The following is a 20,939-nucleotide window of genomic DNA, read 5'->3' as shown; positions in this document are numbered from 1 at the left end:
AGATTCAATATAAGTTAATTGACTGGGGCCGGATCAGAATACAAAAATACAAATCAGAGAATATTTGTAAGACTAGGCTTGCATGACAAAAATACAACATGGCACATTAGTCATGTGTATTTGATGTGCTGTCCTAGTCACTGAACATACTGACCCAGATAACATTGTCTAACCACATACATTATGTTGTGTGAGACTGGTAGATTTGATTTAGTTTATCCGCACCTGTTGGCAGTTAATGTTACCTCTGCTGCACAGTTGGAACGCAGACAGGACATGCACTGTAATCATCAGGAGGAGATTGGCAGGATTTTTGCCCCTGGCTTCATGCAGTCATGTCTGAAAGGATGGTGGAGCATTGAGGCATGAATGTAGAGAGGGAACAGCTTTGCCACACATGCATGAACTCATACTTTACACACAGGGTTTTTTTTCCCATTGGGTATGCCCCAAATTCATTACAAGAAAGTTAAAATCTTATGTTTTAGTCTAGTCAGTTCTTCCACAGTCCCTTCGATTCAATTATTAATTTATCAATACAGCCCTGCTCATACAATTTAAATATTTAATGTACGCAGAGAACTTTTCCCATTCATTTATCTTCATTCATTTTCAGAAATGTGTCTTGGGATTGATGCAGTGAGAAAAGAATCACTTAAAGAACATTCATACTAATTTATTGTATTATTCTAATGTACTCTGTTCTAGTTTGAGAGTAATCCCTCTGCTTTCATTTATAAAAAAGGGGGCGTGGGGCTGCTTGTCTTTGGCAGACCAGAGGGAGTCCAAGTGGTTGGACTCCACTATGCTTACAAATTGAATTAGCGCTGTAAAGGCTGTGGAGTTTGGATGAATCAGTCCAAAATATGCAGCTCTGAGACTTTTCTTAAGGACACAATGTCTAAAACCAGCTTTTGATAAAAAGACATGATAGATAGATGTATAGATAGATAGATAGATAGATAGATAGATAGATAGATAGATAGATGGATAACAGATGTTCTATGACTCAGTCTTGTGTTTGCCTTCCGTAATTCCAGTGAAATGTTATTTTTTTTCTTTCATACCATCTGTTGTACTGTTTGTCTTTGTCATCTGCTCTGTCACCATCACTTTTCAAAGTCCCACTGCCCTCTTTTACCACCATTTAATCTATCTTTCATTTGTTTTATCCCTATTCATCATCATTTCTCATCTCTTCTGCTACGGTCACTTTCTAGGTTTTCCGTATATCTCATTATTTTCTTGCCGGTTTATCTCCGTTTTTGTCACACAGCCAAACTCAAAGATGATTAGTTTATACCCATCTGTCTACATACAAAAATATACACACAGAGCCTCAGTCATATGTGCACACATATGTGTGTGTCTCTCTGTCAGTGTTTCTTCTGCCTCAGAGGAAGAAGATCCAACTTTGGTCCCTATATGTACGTTAAAACATACTGTATATTTGTAATATAATGCTTGCAACTACTCAGCAAGAATTATAAAGATGTCATCACATAGACTTCCCATGAGGAGGTTTCAGACACATCAAAGAGGGTACATGTGTACAGATGACAATCCTAATTTCTTTTATATGGCAGGTAACAAAGTCAGCTTTCATTGTCTGTAGCATGGCAGTTATTTTTTCAGCAGTGTCAGTTTGGAGGTAGACTGAAATACAGACAAATTCAAGGGACCTAAGGGTAGAAAAATATGGTAAAAGAACTGTGGCCCCAAACAGTATGACACAGGGCACATAAAATCAGCGGACTATAAGAAACCACAATCGTACCCGACATTTTAGGGTCATTGTGAGCTTCGGGCCCCTGAATAATCACTGTATTTCTCCAAGTCGCTGCATCTTGCTCATGGGTAGATTTTGTAATTTAGCAGCATATACTTGTAGTTTTCCTCTGCTGTAGAAAAAAAATAGAAAGAGATGTGTGTTTTGGGCCCTGGTTGTGAGCAGATAAGATTGGAAAGTGAGATGTTTTGGATGGAATTTTGTTGACTTTGGCTCAGACTTTTGGGCACAGGTACTGAATGACGATGTGGGGTCAAAGAGAAAGAGAGACAATGGGAAAGAGACATCAGCATTGTCTGTGTATGTACTCCATGTGTGTGGATCTGGTACATTTGAACAGACAAACACTGTGTTGTATTTTAAATTAATGTGTCATAATGTTGAGATTTGGCACACTTTGACAGCGATGATTGGATTTGACGGATTTTATTTTAACAAAGAATTGGATTTAAACACTAGAAATATAGGGCACAATAGCCTGAGATTTTTTGGGACAGAGATACTGAACTTTACAATCCTTAAACCCCTGTGGGGAACTTTTATAATAAAAATACATTCTGACAGTGGATTATAAACTCATTAAAAAAAATTTAAATTTTTAAGCAGCTCCATGACAGATGAAATATTACTTAATCTAAAATTCCTTTTTATTTATATTTCATTATGCACATTTACTTGCTTTTCATCTCGTGGGAGTAACCTGGAAAAATAAATTAGTTAAAGGTCTAGATTTACTTTCACAGTTACTATGTGTAATGAGGCAGCTGTATACTGTAGGGCTGGTTGTTGCATACATACAGTATTTATATATATATATATATATATATATATATATACGTATATGTAGCTTTTCTATTGGTCTACAATAATAATGATTGTGTCCATGACAAAAACCTTTCTATATTGTTGTTGTCTATGATGTGTATGGTTTTGTGTCAGTGTTTGTATAAAATATAAGTAACCTGCTTTCAGTAGATTCAGTGTATGAAATTCTTCCCCAGTTACCGGAAAACTACTGGAATCTGCTGTCAAGACAGTTTTAATAGGAAGTAGAGGCAGAAATCAAAATCTACCTAATCATCCTGTAGGAAGGAAGTTGATTATTTTGCCAGCAGGCTACTTTTGGTTTCTTCGGTAGTGGGGGAGAAAGAATGAGGCCCTATCTTCCTATCACAAAACAACTGCGTGTGTTTGTGTTTTTTTGCAGGTGACCATCCTTCGAGGAAAGGATGGATATGGCTTCACCATCTGCTCAGATTCCCCCGTGAGGGTACAGGCTGTTGATCCAGGCAAGTTTTGCATGCACATGTCAGTGTACATGAAACTCAACTTTCCAGAGAGGAAGTTGTTTACATATTGAGGTCTTCACTGTTCTGCACTGTCTTTGAGCCTAAATTGCTTGAAGATGGATCACTTTCACTTTTCACTTTTAGCCATAAACAAACTCACATTACCAAAGTAGATATGATTGTAATGCTGTCTGGCTATCAGTGATGTTTTTCATTTTCACTTGCAGTGCTTCCAACACTTGATTTCTAGTTTTAATAATATTCATGACATGAACTAATTATTGAGTCTTTCCCTGTACTCCAATTTAAAAGCACTAGACTATGTAAGCAATATGGTAACGGATCATTTTACAGCGAAAGTTGCTTTCGTTTCACACTGATTGACCAGAGTTTGAAATCTCATGCATTCAACCGGTACATCATGAAAGTTTCATTTCACCTGTGGCTGATTTATTTATTTTTACTCCACTGGTTGTAGCTTTAAGAATTACCATAAGGGCTGCCTCAGTCAGCAGGGTGTTACAGTTAATGGGGAGCCTGTCTGTCAAATGGACAACTTGGAGTCAAGCCCCCATGTTGGCAGGTTTTCACCCTGCAGCCATGTCTTTGAACAAGATGCTGAATCTTGAAGCAATGACATCGTTACTGTCCTTGTGGAGAGATAAAGGGATTCAAAACAGAATTTCATCTCACAAAAACAACAGAATCTTATCTCTTAGATTATTATTTTATTGTTTCGTCTGCAGAGTAATTTGCCATTCTTTACCTCCAAGACTGAAGGAGCAAGTTTAAAGGAGCCATAGCCTTGGACAACATGAATGGTGCTTGATAGTGTGTAATAATCTGAACTTTTTCTGTCTCTTCACTCTGGCAGGGGGTCCAGCAGATCAGGCAGGTCTGCAACAGTTGGACACTCTCCTGCAGCTAAATGGTCAGCCAGTGGAGCAGTGGAAATGTGTGGACTTAGCCCACGCTATCAGGTAATGACCCCAACACGCCAGAGGATTATGGGACTAATTAACACCAAATTGTTGGAGCATCCCATTCAGAGGCTTATTCAGGATTCAGTCATTTCAAATGATTATCTATTCAACTGAAAGCCATTCTGATACGTATGTCTTCCTGAAGAAGACCTCTATCTATACAGATCCTTAATTTTAAAAGTAAAGATTGGCAGTAGCCAAAAAGAATTATATATTGTGATTTCAGTGATTTATCAGGCGTCAACAACATAATCACAGCTATGTCGTTAAGTATTTGATGCCCTGTTCTTTTCTTATTGGGTTGTCCTATTGCTACTTTCATGATATAGTCAAATTGCAACAACAGAATAGATTTACATAGATTTCCTTCCGTTCTGTGATTTTATTGAATCCTTCTTATAGCAGAAACACAAATACAATGTGCAAGGAAATGTTCAGTTATTGTGTTTTTCTGTAATACATAGTGTGTTATTTGAAACACTTTCCATGTGATTTGGAGTAAATTCATATATATATATATATATATATATATATATATATATATATATATATATATATATATATACACACACACACATGTTATATTCACTACTCCTTATTTGATCATTATCTGTATTTCTCTTTGCAGAAACAGCGCCAATGAAATCACAGTGGTGGTGTGGCGTACCGGTCCCTCAGCTAAGCCTAACTTTGAGGGCCTCATTCACCGGCCCTCCTATAAGCCCTCCACCTCAAACTATGATGCCCCCTCGCCCCCTAGTCGCAGGCGTGTACCAGATGTTGGCACCAGCAAAACCCCCCCAGCTGTGCCGCCTCTCCCAGCCCACCACCGTGCCGCTGCCACCCGCAGGCTGCTGGTCAACGGCTCCGAAGCCGGAAATAGCAGTGGTGTAGGCATGGGAAGCCTGGCGTGGGGGGCCCAGGGAGGGTCAGCCGAGGAGCTGGATGGGAAACCGCGACACCTCCACCACCCTCACACTGCCACACTGAAGGGTACCAGGGTGAAGGCATCCAATGGGGACAACTACATCATCCTGGCGCCCATCAACCCCGGAAGCCAGGTACCGCAGACTGGTGGTGGGCTGCACCTTCATCATCTTCTTCGTCCTCCTCATCCTCACCACGGTCATATGGTGGCTCATCCTAGATATGTGTCCTTACCTTTCATCCCTGGTGCTGATAGATAGAAGGACTGTGTTTACAGTATGTGTGGGCCATTTGGGTTACTGCTGTCTCACTGATTTGTGCTTTACGACATGTTTTGAACATACTACACATAGTTCATTCATGTAGATATGGGCCAGAGACTAGGAAGCAATAGTAGACAATAATATATAAAATGCAGTTGTTGATAATACATTGTTTGTCTGTACTATGTGAAGCACTGGCAGTTAAACACAGTTCATATTAGGAAAACAATGCATATGTATCTGACATCATTTATCTTACAGGTATCCTATAGATAAATCATCTGTGCCATAGATTATACATCACTATTTTAAGACAAATAGTTCTGGTATTTAAGAAAGAGGAAAAAAAAATATAACAAAATTATTACTTTAATGCATACTTTATGAAAATTCACATACACTATTCCAAGACTGGTCCATTGCATCATATGCAGTTTTACATTAAGTATAACATGTATATACATGGACAGTATGACATGTACATGACGTTTTATATAGCATGTACTTATGGTTACATCTAGTGACATCATGTATATGAGGTAAAAGCTTTCATCATAAAAACAAAATAAAGGAAACTCATTAAATCAAAAAGACTGAACTCAATTCCTCAGCTAACCCCCCTGTAACAAAACGATACTAACCTATTAACCACCTCAGAGTAACAAAAATGTTGAACCAAAAGATCCAAGATGTGTGTGAGTCAGTCACCCTGCAGTGCCCTCTGTCTTCTGTTGATTGCAATCTAGGTGCAACCTACAGTGTCTAAATAGTTGCTCCAGACTTCCAAAACATTTCTAACTCACTAAATCCTTTTACTATCTTATGTGGACTTGATAGTATATTTCCTTTATTTTTGTTTTCTACTGAGTTTGTCTGTGACTTGAAGCTACGTGTGTGTGTGTCATGTGTCTGTGTGTGCCTCATGCATTGTCCAGATTCACTGATAAATTCTTGTTAGGTTCTGGTTCAGTTAGAGAACATTATAGTTCATGGCAGAAGTCTGTGTTGAGAACAATCTGAAACATAAGATCAGATAGATTTTTAGAAGGAAGAGCAGAAGCAGATTCAGAGAAATGACAGACAATATATTAAAAGAAAACATGTAGGCAGATTGGGGAGTTTCAGGAAAATGATTAGAGGCACTTGCTGCCACTTCTACTTCTACTTAATAGTCAAGGATTTGGTGTTTGGTGAGATGTTGTGGCCATCGCAGGCTAAATATACCGAAAGGCCCGTGGAAATGGGTCATGGTGACTTATCACACCGACACAATACTCTAGTTCACTAAGTGATGGCCTTGAAAGCCCACACTGCGGATAGTGTTTATCCCAATAAGATGGCAATAAAGAGAGCTAATGATATGTTTTTAATATTTTGTGACTTTCCAACCTTGAGTTCACCTCCTGTATTAATCTGAACACCATGTGACATGGTGGCAGCTTTCTCTCTTTACTCCCTCAGTTGATTGTTATTTGATATGACAGGTAGAAACCATCACTGCCTCACCGAGTCCAGCGCAATTGAAACGGGCTCAGCTGAGTCCTGGAAACTAAATTCAATGTCAAGCAACAAACTGCAGATGATAACGTCCAGCTTGGTCCCAAAACACAAACTCATGGCATAGCAGCACCGAAAATGAAAGCATAGGACACAAATAAAATAATAACAAATAAAATCTTTTAACTAACCTCAAACACTCTGATTTTAGAGAAAAAGTGTGGCATAGTCAGTTAGTTGGCAGATATCTTATAGAGTACATGATCAACATCACATCATAGAAAGTTAAGACCAAAATTTTACTTATATTCTCAATATATTATCAATTTAGTCATAAAACAACTGTATCTTACGTCATTGTTCATTTGACTTCCTTCCATTCTTGATGTAGTTTAGATGTCAGCTGAAACAAGTGTTATTTATATTAATGTATTTTCATATTACTCTCCTTTCAGATCTTGAGGCCTGTTTACCAAGACAACCAGGGAACATTAGGTAAGACATTCATAATCCTGCAGTGCTTTGTTAATGGCTACAATGAACTCTGTTGGGTATTTTGGCTGAAAGCCTGTGTTTAAGTTGGCTTTCATGCCTTTATCATTTTGGATGTCACCCAGTGGTAATAAAATTTTTGACTTCACATCGCAGGTTATTGTTAATTTAAAGAATATGATTAAATTCACTTAACATTTGGCACCCAAAATAACAAATTAAACTGATGTCAGGAATACAATTAATGCAAAATACTTTTGTTGCCCACTGTTTGAATCCTCTTCTGAATTAATTACAGCATTCAGTTATCACTAGTTTTAATCTTACTATGGGATTTTTTGTCTTCTTGAAGCTGGCCAATGTAACAGCTCAAAATATCAAATATGTATCTTCTGTCCTGTCCACCAACTTTGGAGCGCTACTCTACTTTGGTGAAAGAGTGACCCTGAAAATTCAGCAACACTTGAAGCTTAAAAAGCAGCTGGAGCCTCTTGCTAACCAGCTGGTAAAGTTAACCCAACAGGAAACTATGTCTTCAGATCAGGAAACCTGAAAATTTAGCAGTTTTGATTAGTTGATTAACCACCACTTGCACTTCTGGACAACCTTTTGACCATGAAATTGTGGGAAATATTTTGATTTTCTTTTTGCTGAGAGTTAGACGAGAAGATGAGAATGAAAGTGATTCTTCTTTGTTCTTTGTTCCCCAGCTGCCAGATTATACCCCACACGGCAGGCCTCTGTTCCACAACCCCAGGGAGGTGGTGGTGGTGGTTTTTCTGGAGGAATGAGTGGTGGTATTGGAGGAGGTGGTGGTGGGGGTCTCTCTAGCCGCACTGGCTTCCTACGACGGTCTAACAACTCCAAGTCGACAAAGACGTCGTCCACCTCCACTAATGCCGGCATGTCCAACTACCAGCAGCAGAACGCCAACTTTGCCAATTACCAGAACTGTACCATCGTCCGGTCACATACTCCACATGGCAATTATGGATATGTCAAAGTGGCCCCCAAGATCCTTATCTTCCCCATCTTTGTTCAGGTAGGCCAATTTGTGTGAATATGTGTGTGTGTTTCTGAAGTGGTGATGGTTGGTAGTTTTGCAGTAGATTTTTGTGCATCAAAATTTTCTGTTTTAATTATTCATTGTATACATTTTAGGGGAAACTATCGCATTACAATATTTTCATTCACATCCTGTTAGGATCTAGCTCCTAGCCTTTGTAGTGAAGTAGGTTCTGACATGATTTTACACTTCTATTTTTCTGCAGATTAAACAGACAAGATATAGTGTGTTCATTTGTGAGCTTTAGAGGTGCTAGGAGGCAGATTTTGTTACCTTTGGACAGAGCCAGGCTGGCTGTTTCCTCCCATTTCCCTTTTTTTGTGCTAAGCTACGCTAACAGGCGCATGGCTGCAGCTTCATATTTAATGGACAGATATAAGACTGATATTAATCTTGTCATCTAACCCCTGGCAAAAAAGCGAGTACATGTATCTTCCAAAATGCCAAACTATTATTATCAGTATGCAGTAAAAAGACAGACAGGAGCAAGAGGGGGGATGATGACAGGGAAATCCAATGGTGCAACAGATGGTGGTATTCTAGATAGAGTATGATGATTTTTTCCCCCCCTGCAAATTTCAGTCTAAAGGAAGTAGACATTTATGGTTTTGCATTTATGTTTTATGAAATATGTTGATCTTTCTTTCTGAGCATCTCACATTTTGCAAGCCGAGAGGGCTCTATTTTTATACATAACTCATTTTAGATATGCTGATTTTTTTGTGGGAGTTTCTGCCTTTGGGCTACAGCACTTATCTGTCTGTGAGGAGAGAGAGGAAACTGTGGAGAGTGAACCTCGGAGGTCAGTGGTAAAAACAGAGTAACAAGGATTGTTATTTTCTGCACATATCTTCTATATACAGTACAAGAAGAGAAGGAACTTTATTGATGAAATGAAAGGGCTTATTTTGGCTTTTATTGATGTTGTGTTTACTCTGGTCAGAAAATTGTTTATTGATACTTAATATATTTTGTGTAGTATCATAATGAGAAAGACTTTGTATTCCTGTAAAGGGGGTATAGTCCAGTCCAATTAGGAAGCATAGGCAAAGTTATGTCGAGTCATGTGTCGTTGCAACATAAACATGATAAAATAACCAAAGGAGATAGGTGTGATATATTTCCTCCCACTACAACATTTCAGATACTTCTAGTCATTTACACTTCAACAATGCACGGGCTGCGGTGGTACTTCCTGTTAATTCATACATAAATATGAAACCCTGACCCTGCTGCGCACACACACATAAGATTGGCCCTTTTTTCAAACCCTGGACTTGAGAGGAAGTCCCCTCCTCCCACATTGCCACACTGTTCATTTTAAGTGTCAGTGTCTTGTCATACTCAGACCGCACGTACCGCCTCACAGCTCACTCTCTGTCTTTATAGAAACTGTTACACTTGAGTTTCTCACAGCAAAAAGAAGACTCACTGTTATCAGTTTAGCAGATCGTTTGGATTTGGGAGCTGAGATGGATTTGGTATTATAACTTTTTTCTAATCAGTAACAAGTGCAATATTATCCTCTTGAATTTTATCCTGTGAAAAGCTTAACATATGTTCATGATTCTGACTTCATGGAAATGCTAAGTGTAAAAACACCAGCTCGATGTGCTTGAGGTCATTGATATCTGATGAAAGGTATCAGCTATCATTGAATGAGCCTCAAAATTATGTCTGAAAACTTAATCTTGTTTTAAACCTAATCTGTCTGTGTAATCTGTTGTTATCCAGCCTCTTGACCTGTGCAGCCGAACGCTCATCATATCTGAGGAGATGATATTACATGAGAGCAAGCACCACTCTCTCAAGGTAAGTGCCATCAGTGCAGTAATGATGCTATGTTTGTCTATACACGCGATGTGAGCGTATGTCAATAATAAAACATTTCTGTTTGTACGTTTTCTACACTCTATGTTAATAACTCCGTCTTGAAGCCTTTTCTTCGGTTTACTGAACTGCACAGGAACTTTGGTTGTTGTTGACTGAGAAATCAAAAGCTTCAAAATGGTGCCTAGAAAGTGCAGGATTGGATTTTAGTGATATGAGGGAAGAGGAAACGTGATTTTCTTTGTGCTCTTTCAAGACTTTTATAATTTGATTGATACAGAAAGATTGAGGGCCTCTCCTCTCCTCTCCTCTTCTCTTCAGATTGCAGGAGACAAACTGACTAGTGGCAAACATTTTGTTGGTTTGTCACAACCGGTTACGTCGTTTGTTTGTTTAGTCAAACTGGAAGTGACGGTCCATTGCCCCAATGTGCATCTCAAGTCAAAATGTGTGTATTTTAGAGTAATGCATGTATATAGAAAGGGAGAACAAGTACAGAGCAACATCCTGAGAGGAGATGTCTGAACATCTCTGATGAATTTGTAACTACTCTGGACTATCAGGCCCACATGAGTTGAGGAAAATGAATGATTGATGAAGGAGGAGTGTGCGTATGATCTGACTATCACAGATATTCTGTTTAATCTATCAAAAGAAACTGCAGATTCTTTGATACACACTACTGGTCAAACGTTTTAGAACAGCCCCATTTTAACAGTTTTTATTGAAAGTTTTATTGAAGTAGATCAAGTTCTGTGAATAACCTTACATGGTGCAAAGGTAAACTGCCCGAAGTAAACAGCAAAAAAAATTAGATCACCAAAAACTGAAAAATTATGTAAACAGGTTTTTTTGGGGGGGATTAAGAAATTGGTTAATTTACAGCTTTCCTGCAGCAATGGAAGTAAATGAAGCCTTGAAAGTTAATGCAAACAATTCCCACAGGTTTTGTTGATGACTTAGAAACCCCATGTCTGTACAAAGGCAGTGTTGCAGATTGTGTTACTGCATCCTCTAATGCATTATTAGGACAATGCTGTACTGCAGGAAGCAGTACTCTATATTGCCTTCACAATGGACAGGAGTGCCAGAGTGTTCAGCTGCTGGATGAGTCAAAAACTTTGATTAAATTTAGTTCAACAGGAATATTACATGACTCCTTATTTTTAAAATAGCTGGAAAAATTGAGGTGTTCTAAACCTTTTGACCAGTAGTGTATATCAATGATCCTTTCAAAATAAGATGATCTTACAATGATATTCTGCTTTATAATGTATCTTTTACAGTACATTGTAAAGGTTAAAGTAGAAAATATGTAACACTTCTGCGACAAAAATTAAAAGTTCTCATATTTTCTATTTACTATTTTTTAGAAAATGCATGAGAAGTGTGTGTGTGTAGACCGTACTGTATGTGGAAAGAGAAAAAGAATATTGCCGGATTGAATGAAGCTCTTGCCACAGTTCTTTAATTTGCCCTGTCAGATAATCTTTGCTCTGTGGTGCAGTGAAGTGCAGTGACTGCTGGCATGGAAGGTAATTCTGGCCTCTCTCTAGGGTCAGTCATAAAACAAATATTTAACAGCCAGTGTTTGTCAGGAAGGAGTTTCTCTCCACTGTGCCAATTTATACAGACTGTTTTTAATGATCTCTCTGTGTTGTTCCAGCTTTTACTCTTTACTCACTAGAGTTGTATAAGTCTGCCCTGGAGGAAAATGCATTTTGTATTTTTTTAATGTCTGTACACAATTTATAAGCAGAACATGGCACTAATTGGATTTAGTCCAAAGTGACCAAAATGTCCAAAATAGACTTTAAGTGGATTAAATATTAGTAATGCTCCAAATTGACATTTGGACATAAAAGACCGAAGTGGATTTAAATTATATTAACATTAAACATGTTATTTCTAGTTAGTAAACATGCAGGTAAGTAAATCAGTTTAAACCTGCTAAATACACTGTTAACAGAGTCATATAGTATGTGTTGGTCCTTTAATGAATTAAAGTGATCAGAGAAAGTCATTATTCTCTTTACATTTACAATACATCAGAAGATAATACAGGATATTGGGAACAGGGCACATACAGTAGTTGAGAGAGAGAGAGAGAAACATATGAAAAGTTTGTGTTAATATATGTGTAATGTGTATATGAATAATATGTAATATGTATTATAATATAATGTGTTTTATGTATTATAATTCTACAGTTTTCTCTGTATGAAAACAGTTCGCTGCTTGACTCTCATATGCTTTGTCCTTGTTCTTTACTTTTACTTACATCCTCTTCCACCCACTCAAACCTACACACACACACACACACACGAACACACACACACACTTTCTCTCTCTAACCAGATACTGGCAACATCTGAAATACCCACTGTGCTATCTCACCCTTCAGAGGAAGCCACCAAAGCAAAAGCTTTGTCTTCAAACAGTGCCCATCTGTATGCATGTTATGTTGCTTGGAAGCACAGTCTCACATAAGAGACCACTATGCAAACATCTAGACTTCGTTTTTTTTTTTTTTTTATCATCTACTTCTTCTTTTTAATTCTTTATACTTCTTTCCTATCTTTATTTATTTGAATTTCTCCAGACAGTGGGCCATATTGCTGGCATGCATGCACAAAAGCTAACCCAGCTAAAACTTATAGTGTTCGGCCATACCTACATATGTGTGAGCTGCATTTCCTGTGCTAAGGCATAAGGCTGTATGGGGTATGGGGGTGAGACTTGAAGTGTGTTAGATGGTGTTATGCGCATATCACTGGATTGCAGAGGTGTTTTTGTGAGATATGATTGCCTAAGGTGTAAAGTTGGTCAGTGCGAAATTAAATTCAGTGTTTTTTTTTTCCCCTCTCCCTTCTTGTCTCCTTTTCAACCTCACCTACTCCTCCTCTTCCATTTCTCATCTTCTTTTTTTTTTTTTTTTTTTTAAACATCCCTCTCTTTTGCATCCTGCTCCTCCACCTCTGTCCATTCGATTTTCTTTAGGTCACAGTGTTTGTCTACAACGACCTGATGCTGGTGACAAGGGAAAATGAGCCAGGCAGGTGTAACGTCCTTCAGAGTCCCCTGTACCTCAGACAGCTCCGGCTCCAGGACGGTACGTAAGCGTCAATACACCTGTCACCAAACTGTGTGCAATCCTGGATTTTGTCAGTCTATATGTTTATGTCAAACTGTGGCAGGACAAGTATAAGTTTCATCATTTGCTTTGTAAATTTGCAGACATAAGGGCACTTGAGTCGGTCCAGTAATCGGAAGGTCACACATCACAGCAATAACCTTTTCTGCTGAATTCTTAAATATAATATTTGTAGTCACTGTAAACTAAATGAGCCTTAATTCTGAGATGTCAGAGATGTTGAGTGAAACGGTTGTTTTACTACATCAACAAATTTCTTAAAAGACCAAAAACAATAAAACATCAGCCAAAATTGCAATCTGTAAAATATATCTCCAAACAATCTTATCTATAGGTTTGCATATTAAACTATGTTTGACCTTTTATAGTTCAACACAGAATAATAAAAGAGAATTGTAACACTTGAACACGCAAATAGCACGACTAGAAATAAACTTACAGCACTATGATTACAGTGAACGTTTCAGCTGAGCTTAACCAGAGGATATTTAGGGAAACACTGCCCAAGTTCCTGTTGCTTTGTCTTTTTATTTCACCTTGGTATAAACAACCATCTCCTCTGGCGATGTGGAGAGAATAGGCTGGCCATCGGGGCTGCGCACAGCGTAGGCAAGTCAAATAAATAGGGCTCACTGTAAATATCTGTGTTTAGAGTGGTGGGCGGAGACATGGGCAAAGGTTTGGAGTCATGCTTGGGACACAGCAAGGGGAGAGGGGATGCACTTAGACCCATGCTGCTGAAAATGTAGCGTTGTATATGGCGTGAAAGTACCAAATGCTGTGTGACAATAAACAGGACTAAACAGCATGGTAGTAGTGTCAGGATTATGGGATTGATCTGTAAAGGATAACAGGTTTTGGGGTGATGCTGTGTTCTTCAGTGCAGAATAATGGCTTTAAAGGCAGTGCAGTGTTCAGAGTCAGTGTGAATGTAGAGGGGGACAATTGTGCTCTGAGATCTCAGTACTTTACTCAGTACAAACCAATGCTGTTTTGATAATTAATAGTTTTGAGTCTTTTACTCAAAAGCTGGGCCTGACCTTCAGTGCATAAAGCCCCCTACATACAGAGGTGTTAGCATAGCCTCCCATAGCCACATAGTCTTTCTCCACAGGGAGACACTTGTGCTGGAACCCACTGTCATCGTCCTTTAGGTTAACAAACTTTGACTTTGACTGAAATCAATCGGAGTCTTAAATGCAGATAACTCACTGTTCTCGCTATGTATTCTGCTGAGGGAAATCAATTTTCCCATTTGGGAAAGTGTGTCCAAACTTTTGACTGGTACTGTATATAAATGCGGACAAGTTAGCATATCTGCTGAGTCAGGCTTATGACAGCGTGGCTACCTCTTGATCTGCTATTGGAAGCAACAGAAATGCCAGACACGGGAGAGGGTAATTAATTGCAGATATAAAACAGCAATATGAAAAACACATTCATTTTGCAGGTAAGGTTGACACAGTAAGGAATAATGTTAAGAAAACACTCCAGCACAAGCATTTATGAATTCAAAACATAGCACCCTGATGCAGGGCGGTCTGAGCCTCTCTGCCCTCCCTGCGGACAGCACTGGTCTCCTCTGGGCCACTTCTGACCTCCACCCTTGACCCAAACAATCGGAGATCACCAGGGTGGGGATTCAGTAGAGTTTGTGTGTTTCATGAGAGGACACACACACAGACACACATCTCCACCCCGCTGCCTGTCATTGTTATTTCGCTTCAGCAGCGTCACTCAGGAAAGAGGCGCCGGGGGATTGTGTTTGTTTCAACAAGGGTGTGTTTGACGTGTGTGTGTGTGTGTGTGTGTGTGTGTGTGTGTGTGTGTGTGTGTGTGTGTGTGAGAGAGACACAGTGCAAGTTCAATACAGGGGCTTTCCTGTGTTCCTGTCACCTCGTTACTAGGCTGAGGAGCGTGGGAAGTGATAGTGATATTAAATAGAGTGATGTTAAAACTAAGTGATAGTGTGTCAATCCAAATGTCGTTGTACTAAACAAACTAACAAGACCACCTCCACCTCAACCATCTGCATGATGTGAAACCTTTTGACAACTCGTGCACCAAAGTGTTAAGTAAGCAAGAGAGCAGTGTACATCTACACAGAAGCAAGACAGTTTTCTCACCTTTGAGGTTTCTGTTCTTCACTGTATTCATGAGAAAATGTGAGTGACAACAAAGGATTTGAATTTCTCCACATTTGACACACCACTATGTCAATTCTATTATGTAAATCCACTCCACATTTAAGATTATAACTTTTCAGAAATCAAGAACAAATATATCAGTGTGTCTTTTAAATAGTATTCGAAAGGTTCTGAGCATTTTCATGACCTAAAGAAAACAGCGCTTTTCATTTTAACCGAAAACATGGATATCGTTAAACATGTGAGTTACAAGCTTTTTACCTGACATCATCAGCAAGCCCCTCTGACGTGCTGTATGGCAGCACTCTGCTGGATTGTGGAAAATCAGAAAGATATCCAACAGTGACCTCTGCTGCTGGTTATGAAAAGAGACACACTTCCCACGGCCCCTGCTGTACCTACATCACACACTGACCATGACCACCTATCGTTTTAAGGGGGAGTTTGTCTCTCCTCTGTTCAGCAGTATCAGTTAGACCTAGTATAATACAGCCAACAGGAGCCAACAAAAAGTTTAAGAGCTGCCTCTGAACATCCACTGCAATCGAAGGCTGCTGTCTGCTGACACAATTCAGGGTGAAAATGTGGAAGGTGGATTCATACACTTTCCTGGGAGTGTAATAAACTCATGAAATAAAAAAGCAGACACATTCTTTTCTCTGCTCTGTTGTGAGACTGAGCCTAGAGAGTGGATTTAGTAAACGTAGGATGGATGAGTTCAGATGATTTATAGATCCCCTGTAGACCTGTTTTAAGACATAAAGTGTTCTGGTTTAGATCAAAATTTATGTCTCATACGAGAAAAGTTCAATTACATTCTTAAAAAATATAATATATATCCTTCTAGCTTCTTGAAATTTCCAGAATGTTTTGAATGTAAGTTTATTTGTCTCCTAATTTGATAAAAAAAATAAATCCATCCTCAGTGACCACACATGGCTTCAAAACTAGTTGTGGTGTCACAAAACACGCTCATAAATATACACCTTAGAATTCAGATTCATAGGACTAGTTCATGTTTTTTCTCAGTCTTTTGATGACACATGGCAAAATCTGAAATCACTCGTCCTCTCCACATTGGATGTAACAAGATCCCTTCCTAATGGAGTCTTGACAGTATTTTTATCACAAAATTCCCCCTTTGTGTTACTAACTCTCCTCTGCAGCTCAGTGACAAAACAACCTCAACAGCCTCAGTGCATTTAGTTACTGTAGATAGTATCCAAATACATTTCCTGCCTTTCTATGTAAATTTGAATCACCCTCTCAGAGCGGCAACTTTTATTTACAGATCTTGCAGTAGGAGTGAGTGAGTCTTATTCAAAGCCAGGAAAACATTTCTCAATCAGCTTCTCACTGCGAGTGATGGGGTCTCACAGACCCACATCATTTTCTACCAAAGTTGGAAGTGTTTTGGTTATTTCACATGAACGATTTCTGTATTTCTGTTTTTGTCTGAGGTCCTCTCACTGGTTTAAAGTGGGCCGGGTGCATTTTGAAAATGATGATGTCACTTCTGTTCAATCAAGATTCAGCAACATTTGAGTCAGAATTTGATGACAGTTGGTACAGGATGTTTGGTCAATCAAGACTGATCAAAAGACACCCACTGAGTCTTGATGAAGTAGAGAAGCTGAGTTTTTGAGTTTTCAACTGTAAACAAGTATAATAGTAAGGTCTACCCAAAGATTTTTTAAAATAGAGATATACCTAAGATTTAAAGCCTAGATAGATAGATAGATAGATAGATAGATAGATAGATAGAAAAGGGAGGCGTGTAGGGTTGAATAGATGACCCATGTCTTTCTGGAACACAGAAATCCTCAGGGCCGCTCCGCTCCTCAGTGTGATGATCTAGACGAGATTGTTAGTCATGGTTAGACCGCTGGCTTGTGTGTGTGTGTGCTTTCTTCTAATAAAATAGCAAACATCACCACCACATATAGATTATGTGGGTGTATGTTTGAGTGTGTGTCTGTGTTGGAGGGGAAGGATCATTCGATTAAAACCATTTATCTTGACTCCAGACCCACAGGCCTGTCTCACAGAGCGCTTCCTCAGTGAATTATGGGTGAATGTCTATAAGGCTGGCATACAGTAAAAGCTTTCCATCAATATAGGCATTTTGGTAAAATCATAATTGGTAATCAATGCGCTTCAAAAACGCTGCTTTATGCACAAGAAGGAAGGATGGGCGAGTGTGAAAGTGAAACAGAGGAAAGAAGGTTGGCAGGAAGGAAAAAAGATGACATGAAGAAAGAATTCAAATTAATCTCTGGTGTTACTTTGTTTTACAGATTATGCTGAAGAACTGAGATTCTACCTTATTCACATGACAGAGGTAAGAGAAAAAGATTGCATGCATCTGTGCTTGTTTGAAAGAAAAAAAGAGGAGGAAAGGAAGGTCTGATGTGAACAGCCTATTTTGTCTGCGAGCCGGAGGGGCAATTGACTCTGGTGGAAATCACATTACAGAGGAGACACAAGGATTAGCAGAACGCTCTAATGAAAATGTCTTTTCTCTGCATGTCTTTGTCAGATCTGACTCCATCTCAGACTTGTCTCTATCACACATGCACCATCCATTTGCTCTTGATATATTATAGAAACATATAGTGTAAAGATTTTATGATTGCACCATCAGGCTTTTGGTTGTTTTTTATTATTATATTCAGATTTAAAGGTATTTTATAAATTCAGATTTAAGATAATCTTCATTTTAAATAAGACTGTGGACTATACAGTAAATTGATATGTTCTGACACAAGTGTAAAACTGAACTATGTGACCCAAGGATTGTAGTGCTCAGTACAAAAACATTACACGTGTTCAAATGCAATTCACCTATTTTACATTGTGATTTGCTTTGTTTACACAATATACACAATACAGTTATGACATTTATGACAAATAATCATCCTTTCTTCCATCCCCTGTAACACCTCTCTGGCTATCATTTTAAGATGAAAGGAAAAAGCATAATTATTAATATTACATTGCTGTGTTCACCAATTATTTAACACTGAAATGGCACTTTAAAGTCTAACATTTTCCATTGTCTCAGCAGTATAAAAAATACATGGCCACAACAGAGGTTCTGGTGGTGTGAAAAATGGTCTCAGTAAAAGTTTAAAGGCAAAAAAGGGAAAGATTTTAAAGCCACTAAAACATATATACCAATATGTTGTTTGAGATGTAAAATACACATTACCTCCATGAATAACTGCATGTCCTAATTTTCAGTTGCAAAACAACAGTTCTCTCCTTCACAGATAGCTGAATTATTAGGTCTACATGATTAGTTTTAAAAGAGCTCAAAATATCAGTGGGAATCCGCATCACTATCTGTCCTCTCAGTAGTCATGGCAATGTTTAGACAGTAGTTTTCACATAAAAAATTCAAATCAGCTGCACTCAAATGGAGTAAGAGGGAGCAGAAAAGCAAGCTGCTGGGAAGAAGGCAGAAAAAAGGAGGGTGTGATAGTTATCTGACAGATGCCTTGATAGGATTTTATGGTTTTGGAGTCTGTTTTCTCAGTCTTGAAATTTTCTGTTGTCTCTATTTAATGAGCGTGTTTGCAGGTGGTGGTAGCCAGTCCTTCTCTCCTTTCTCCTCAGCAGCCCCTCCCTTTCTTCTTCTGCTCTCCATGCCCATTTTATTGCTTTTTTTTTTTTTTTTTTTTAAACTTGGGTTGTGTGTCATGAGGGAATGAAACTGCAGTTTTCATCATCCTTTTAATGTTGCCATACGTTATGTTTTCATCACTTCTACTCATCTCTTTCTTCCACCTTTTCACACTCTCGCCCCCCTCATCTTGCACACATCTCTCAAGCTGTTGTTTGTATCCAACTATAGCAGCTGCCACACACTCTCTGAATCCACTTCACAGATTTTTTACCTTGTGTAAAAAACTGTCATAAATTGTTATGTGTCTGGAGTTTCTCTTGATGTGAAAGATGTAATCTGGCACGGCATAAAAGTGTGCTGAAAACTGCTCAATTTGCTAACATTAGCATGCTGAAATATTAGCATGTGCAGATCCGTAATTCAAAACAAGGACATGTAGCTGGGTGGCACCGTGGTGAAGGGTAGGGTTGGGATTTGATAGCAATATCAAATCCGAAATCTGAATCCTTTTGAAACTCTCACAATATTTCAATATTTGCAAGTAACTGTAATTTTTTCTGTTGGGGCTGTTTGTCATTGCCTAAATGTTTTCTACATTGTACCAGAAACCAGATCCAGAATGGAACCAAACCCAAGAGGAGGGGGTAGTTGGATCTTGAAATGATAAAAAAATTGTGAAAGAAAGGCTTGAAAAAATGTTCTTTTAAGTAGAGCTTCACATTTTCATAAGTCTGTCTTAAATTTATACTCTCATGTGCATAAGTACAGTCATGCATTTTGTGGTTGCTGCAATAATTCTTCTTGTCTAAATTGGCAGGGATTCAGCTGGGACGGGAGACACGATCCCAAAGTTTAACCAAAGTTAAACTGAGGCTTCAGCAGTAGCAGTTGCATCAATCAAGCAGGTCTCTTCTGAATTTACAGTCTTTCTGTTATGAAAGTCCCTCTTTTTATTACTGCTGTTCAGCAAGGAAACAACTGTGTGTCTGGAGAAAAAGAAATGGGGAATTTTGAACTGAAATGATTGTAACTTTGGAAGAAACTGCACTTGCTTTGTCTAACTGAGGCTACCGAAGCCTCATGTTAGCTTTGACTACACTTTAGTAGTCATTTTTACACAGTATAAGGATATTGATTTTGTCACCCATCTCTTACAGTAGAGTCAAGTTAGGATTGGATCCTTTCAGAACCAGTATGAAAAGGAACTGATAACAGCATCCAATAACTCCTCCAGTTTGCATATGGATATGTATGACACATTGAAAAAATACAATAAATTCAATTTGGTTGTACTGCATAAAAACACTTTCATGTTACCTTCACATCACAATCCCATCAAACTCAGGGAATTGGGAAAAAAAAAAAAACCATCAGCTGTTTCTGTACAATTAGTTTTTTTATGCTCAGATATCACAGAGAACAGACACTGTCTCACACTGCAGCTGCATCAATCATAACTGGCAGATTTTGTGTTAGAAAACCAGAGAGACGCCTGGTCTTATTGCTGCACCAGCGACTCCTTGTGGTTTGCTGGAGCACCTGTGCAAAGAGGTGTCGGATTGCATTCTCAAGATATTTACACATCATGTGAATCTATGGAATTTGGTTGAACCAATCAGTCTTTCTTTTTGCACTTATGGAAACAATTACATAAAACTAGAGCATTTCAACACCGCCCACTTAATGAGGATGTCTCAGAAGTGGTTTTAAAAATATAAGCTGAACAGACTGGATAGCTGGTGGGGCAATTTCCTTTTTTTTTTTTTTTTTCTAATCCATACAGTCACTGTGACTCTTCTGCAATTTGTTTTGGGCTGTGAATGTCTGCTCATATGTTTAATCTTTTCACCAAGCAACTATATGAGCCCAAACCT

General features: G+C 38.6%; 1 protein-coding gene across 3 annotated transcripts in view; it reads left to right on the top strand.

Moving 5' to 3' along the window:
• Positions 1-20,939, top strand: part of rgs3a (regulator of G protein signaling 3a) — a 143,964-nt gene that overhangs the window by 48,642 nt on the left and 74,383 nt on the right. For all 3 annotated transcript variants that reach the window (XM_023419513.1, XM_023419515.2, XM_023419514.2), the window contains 8 exons: positions 2,997-3,078; positions 3,953-4,058; positions 4,690-5,122; positions 7,204-7,243; positions 7,951-8,282; positions 10,041-10,118; positions 13,137-13,248; positions 17,735-17,778. In XM_023419513.1, the coding sequence (XP_023275281.1) occupies positions 2,997-3,078; positions 3,953-4,058; positions 4,690-5,122; positions 7,204-7,243; positions 7,951-8,282; positions 10,041-10,118; positions 13,137-13,248; positions 17,735-17,778 (1,227 nt within the window). The remainder of the gene's footprint in view (positions 1-2,996; positions 3,079-3,952; positions 4,059-4,689; positions 5,123-7,203; positions 7,244-7,950; positions 8,283-10,040; positions 10,119-13,136; positions 13,249-17,734; positions 17,779-20,939) is intronic.

This window comes from Seriola lalandi, unplaced genomic scaffold (genome assembly GCF_002814215.2).
Source record: "Seriola lalandi dorsalis isolate HSWRI2012SDOR001 ecotype SW California unplaced genomic scaffold, Sedor1 jcf7180002054606, whole genome shotgun sequence".
NCBI lineage: Eukaryota > Metazoa > Chordata > Actinopteri > Carangiformes > Carangidae > Seriola > Seriola lalandi.
The sequence above is the reverse complement of the archived record's forward strand: the minus strand, read 5'-3'. Positions and strand labels throughout refer to the sequence as shown.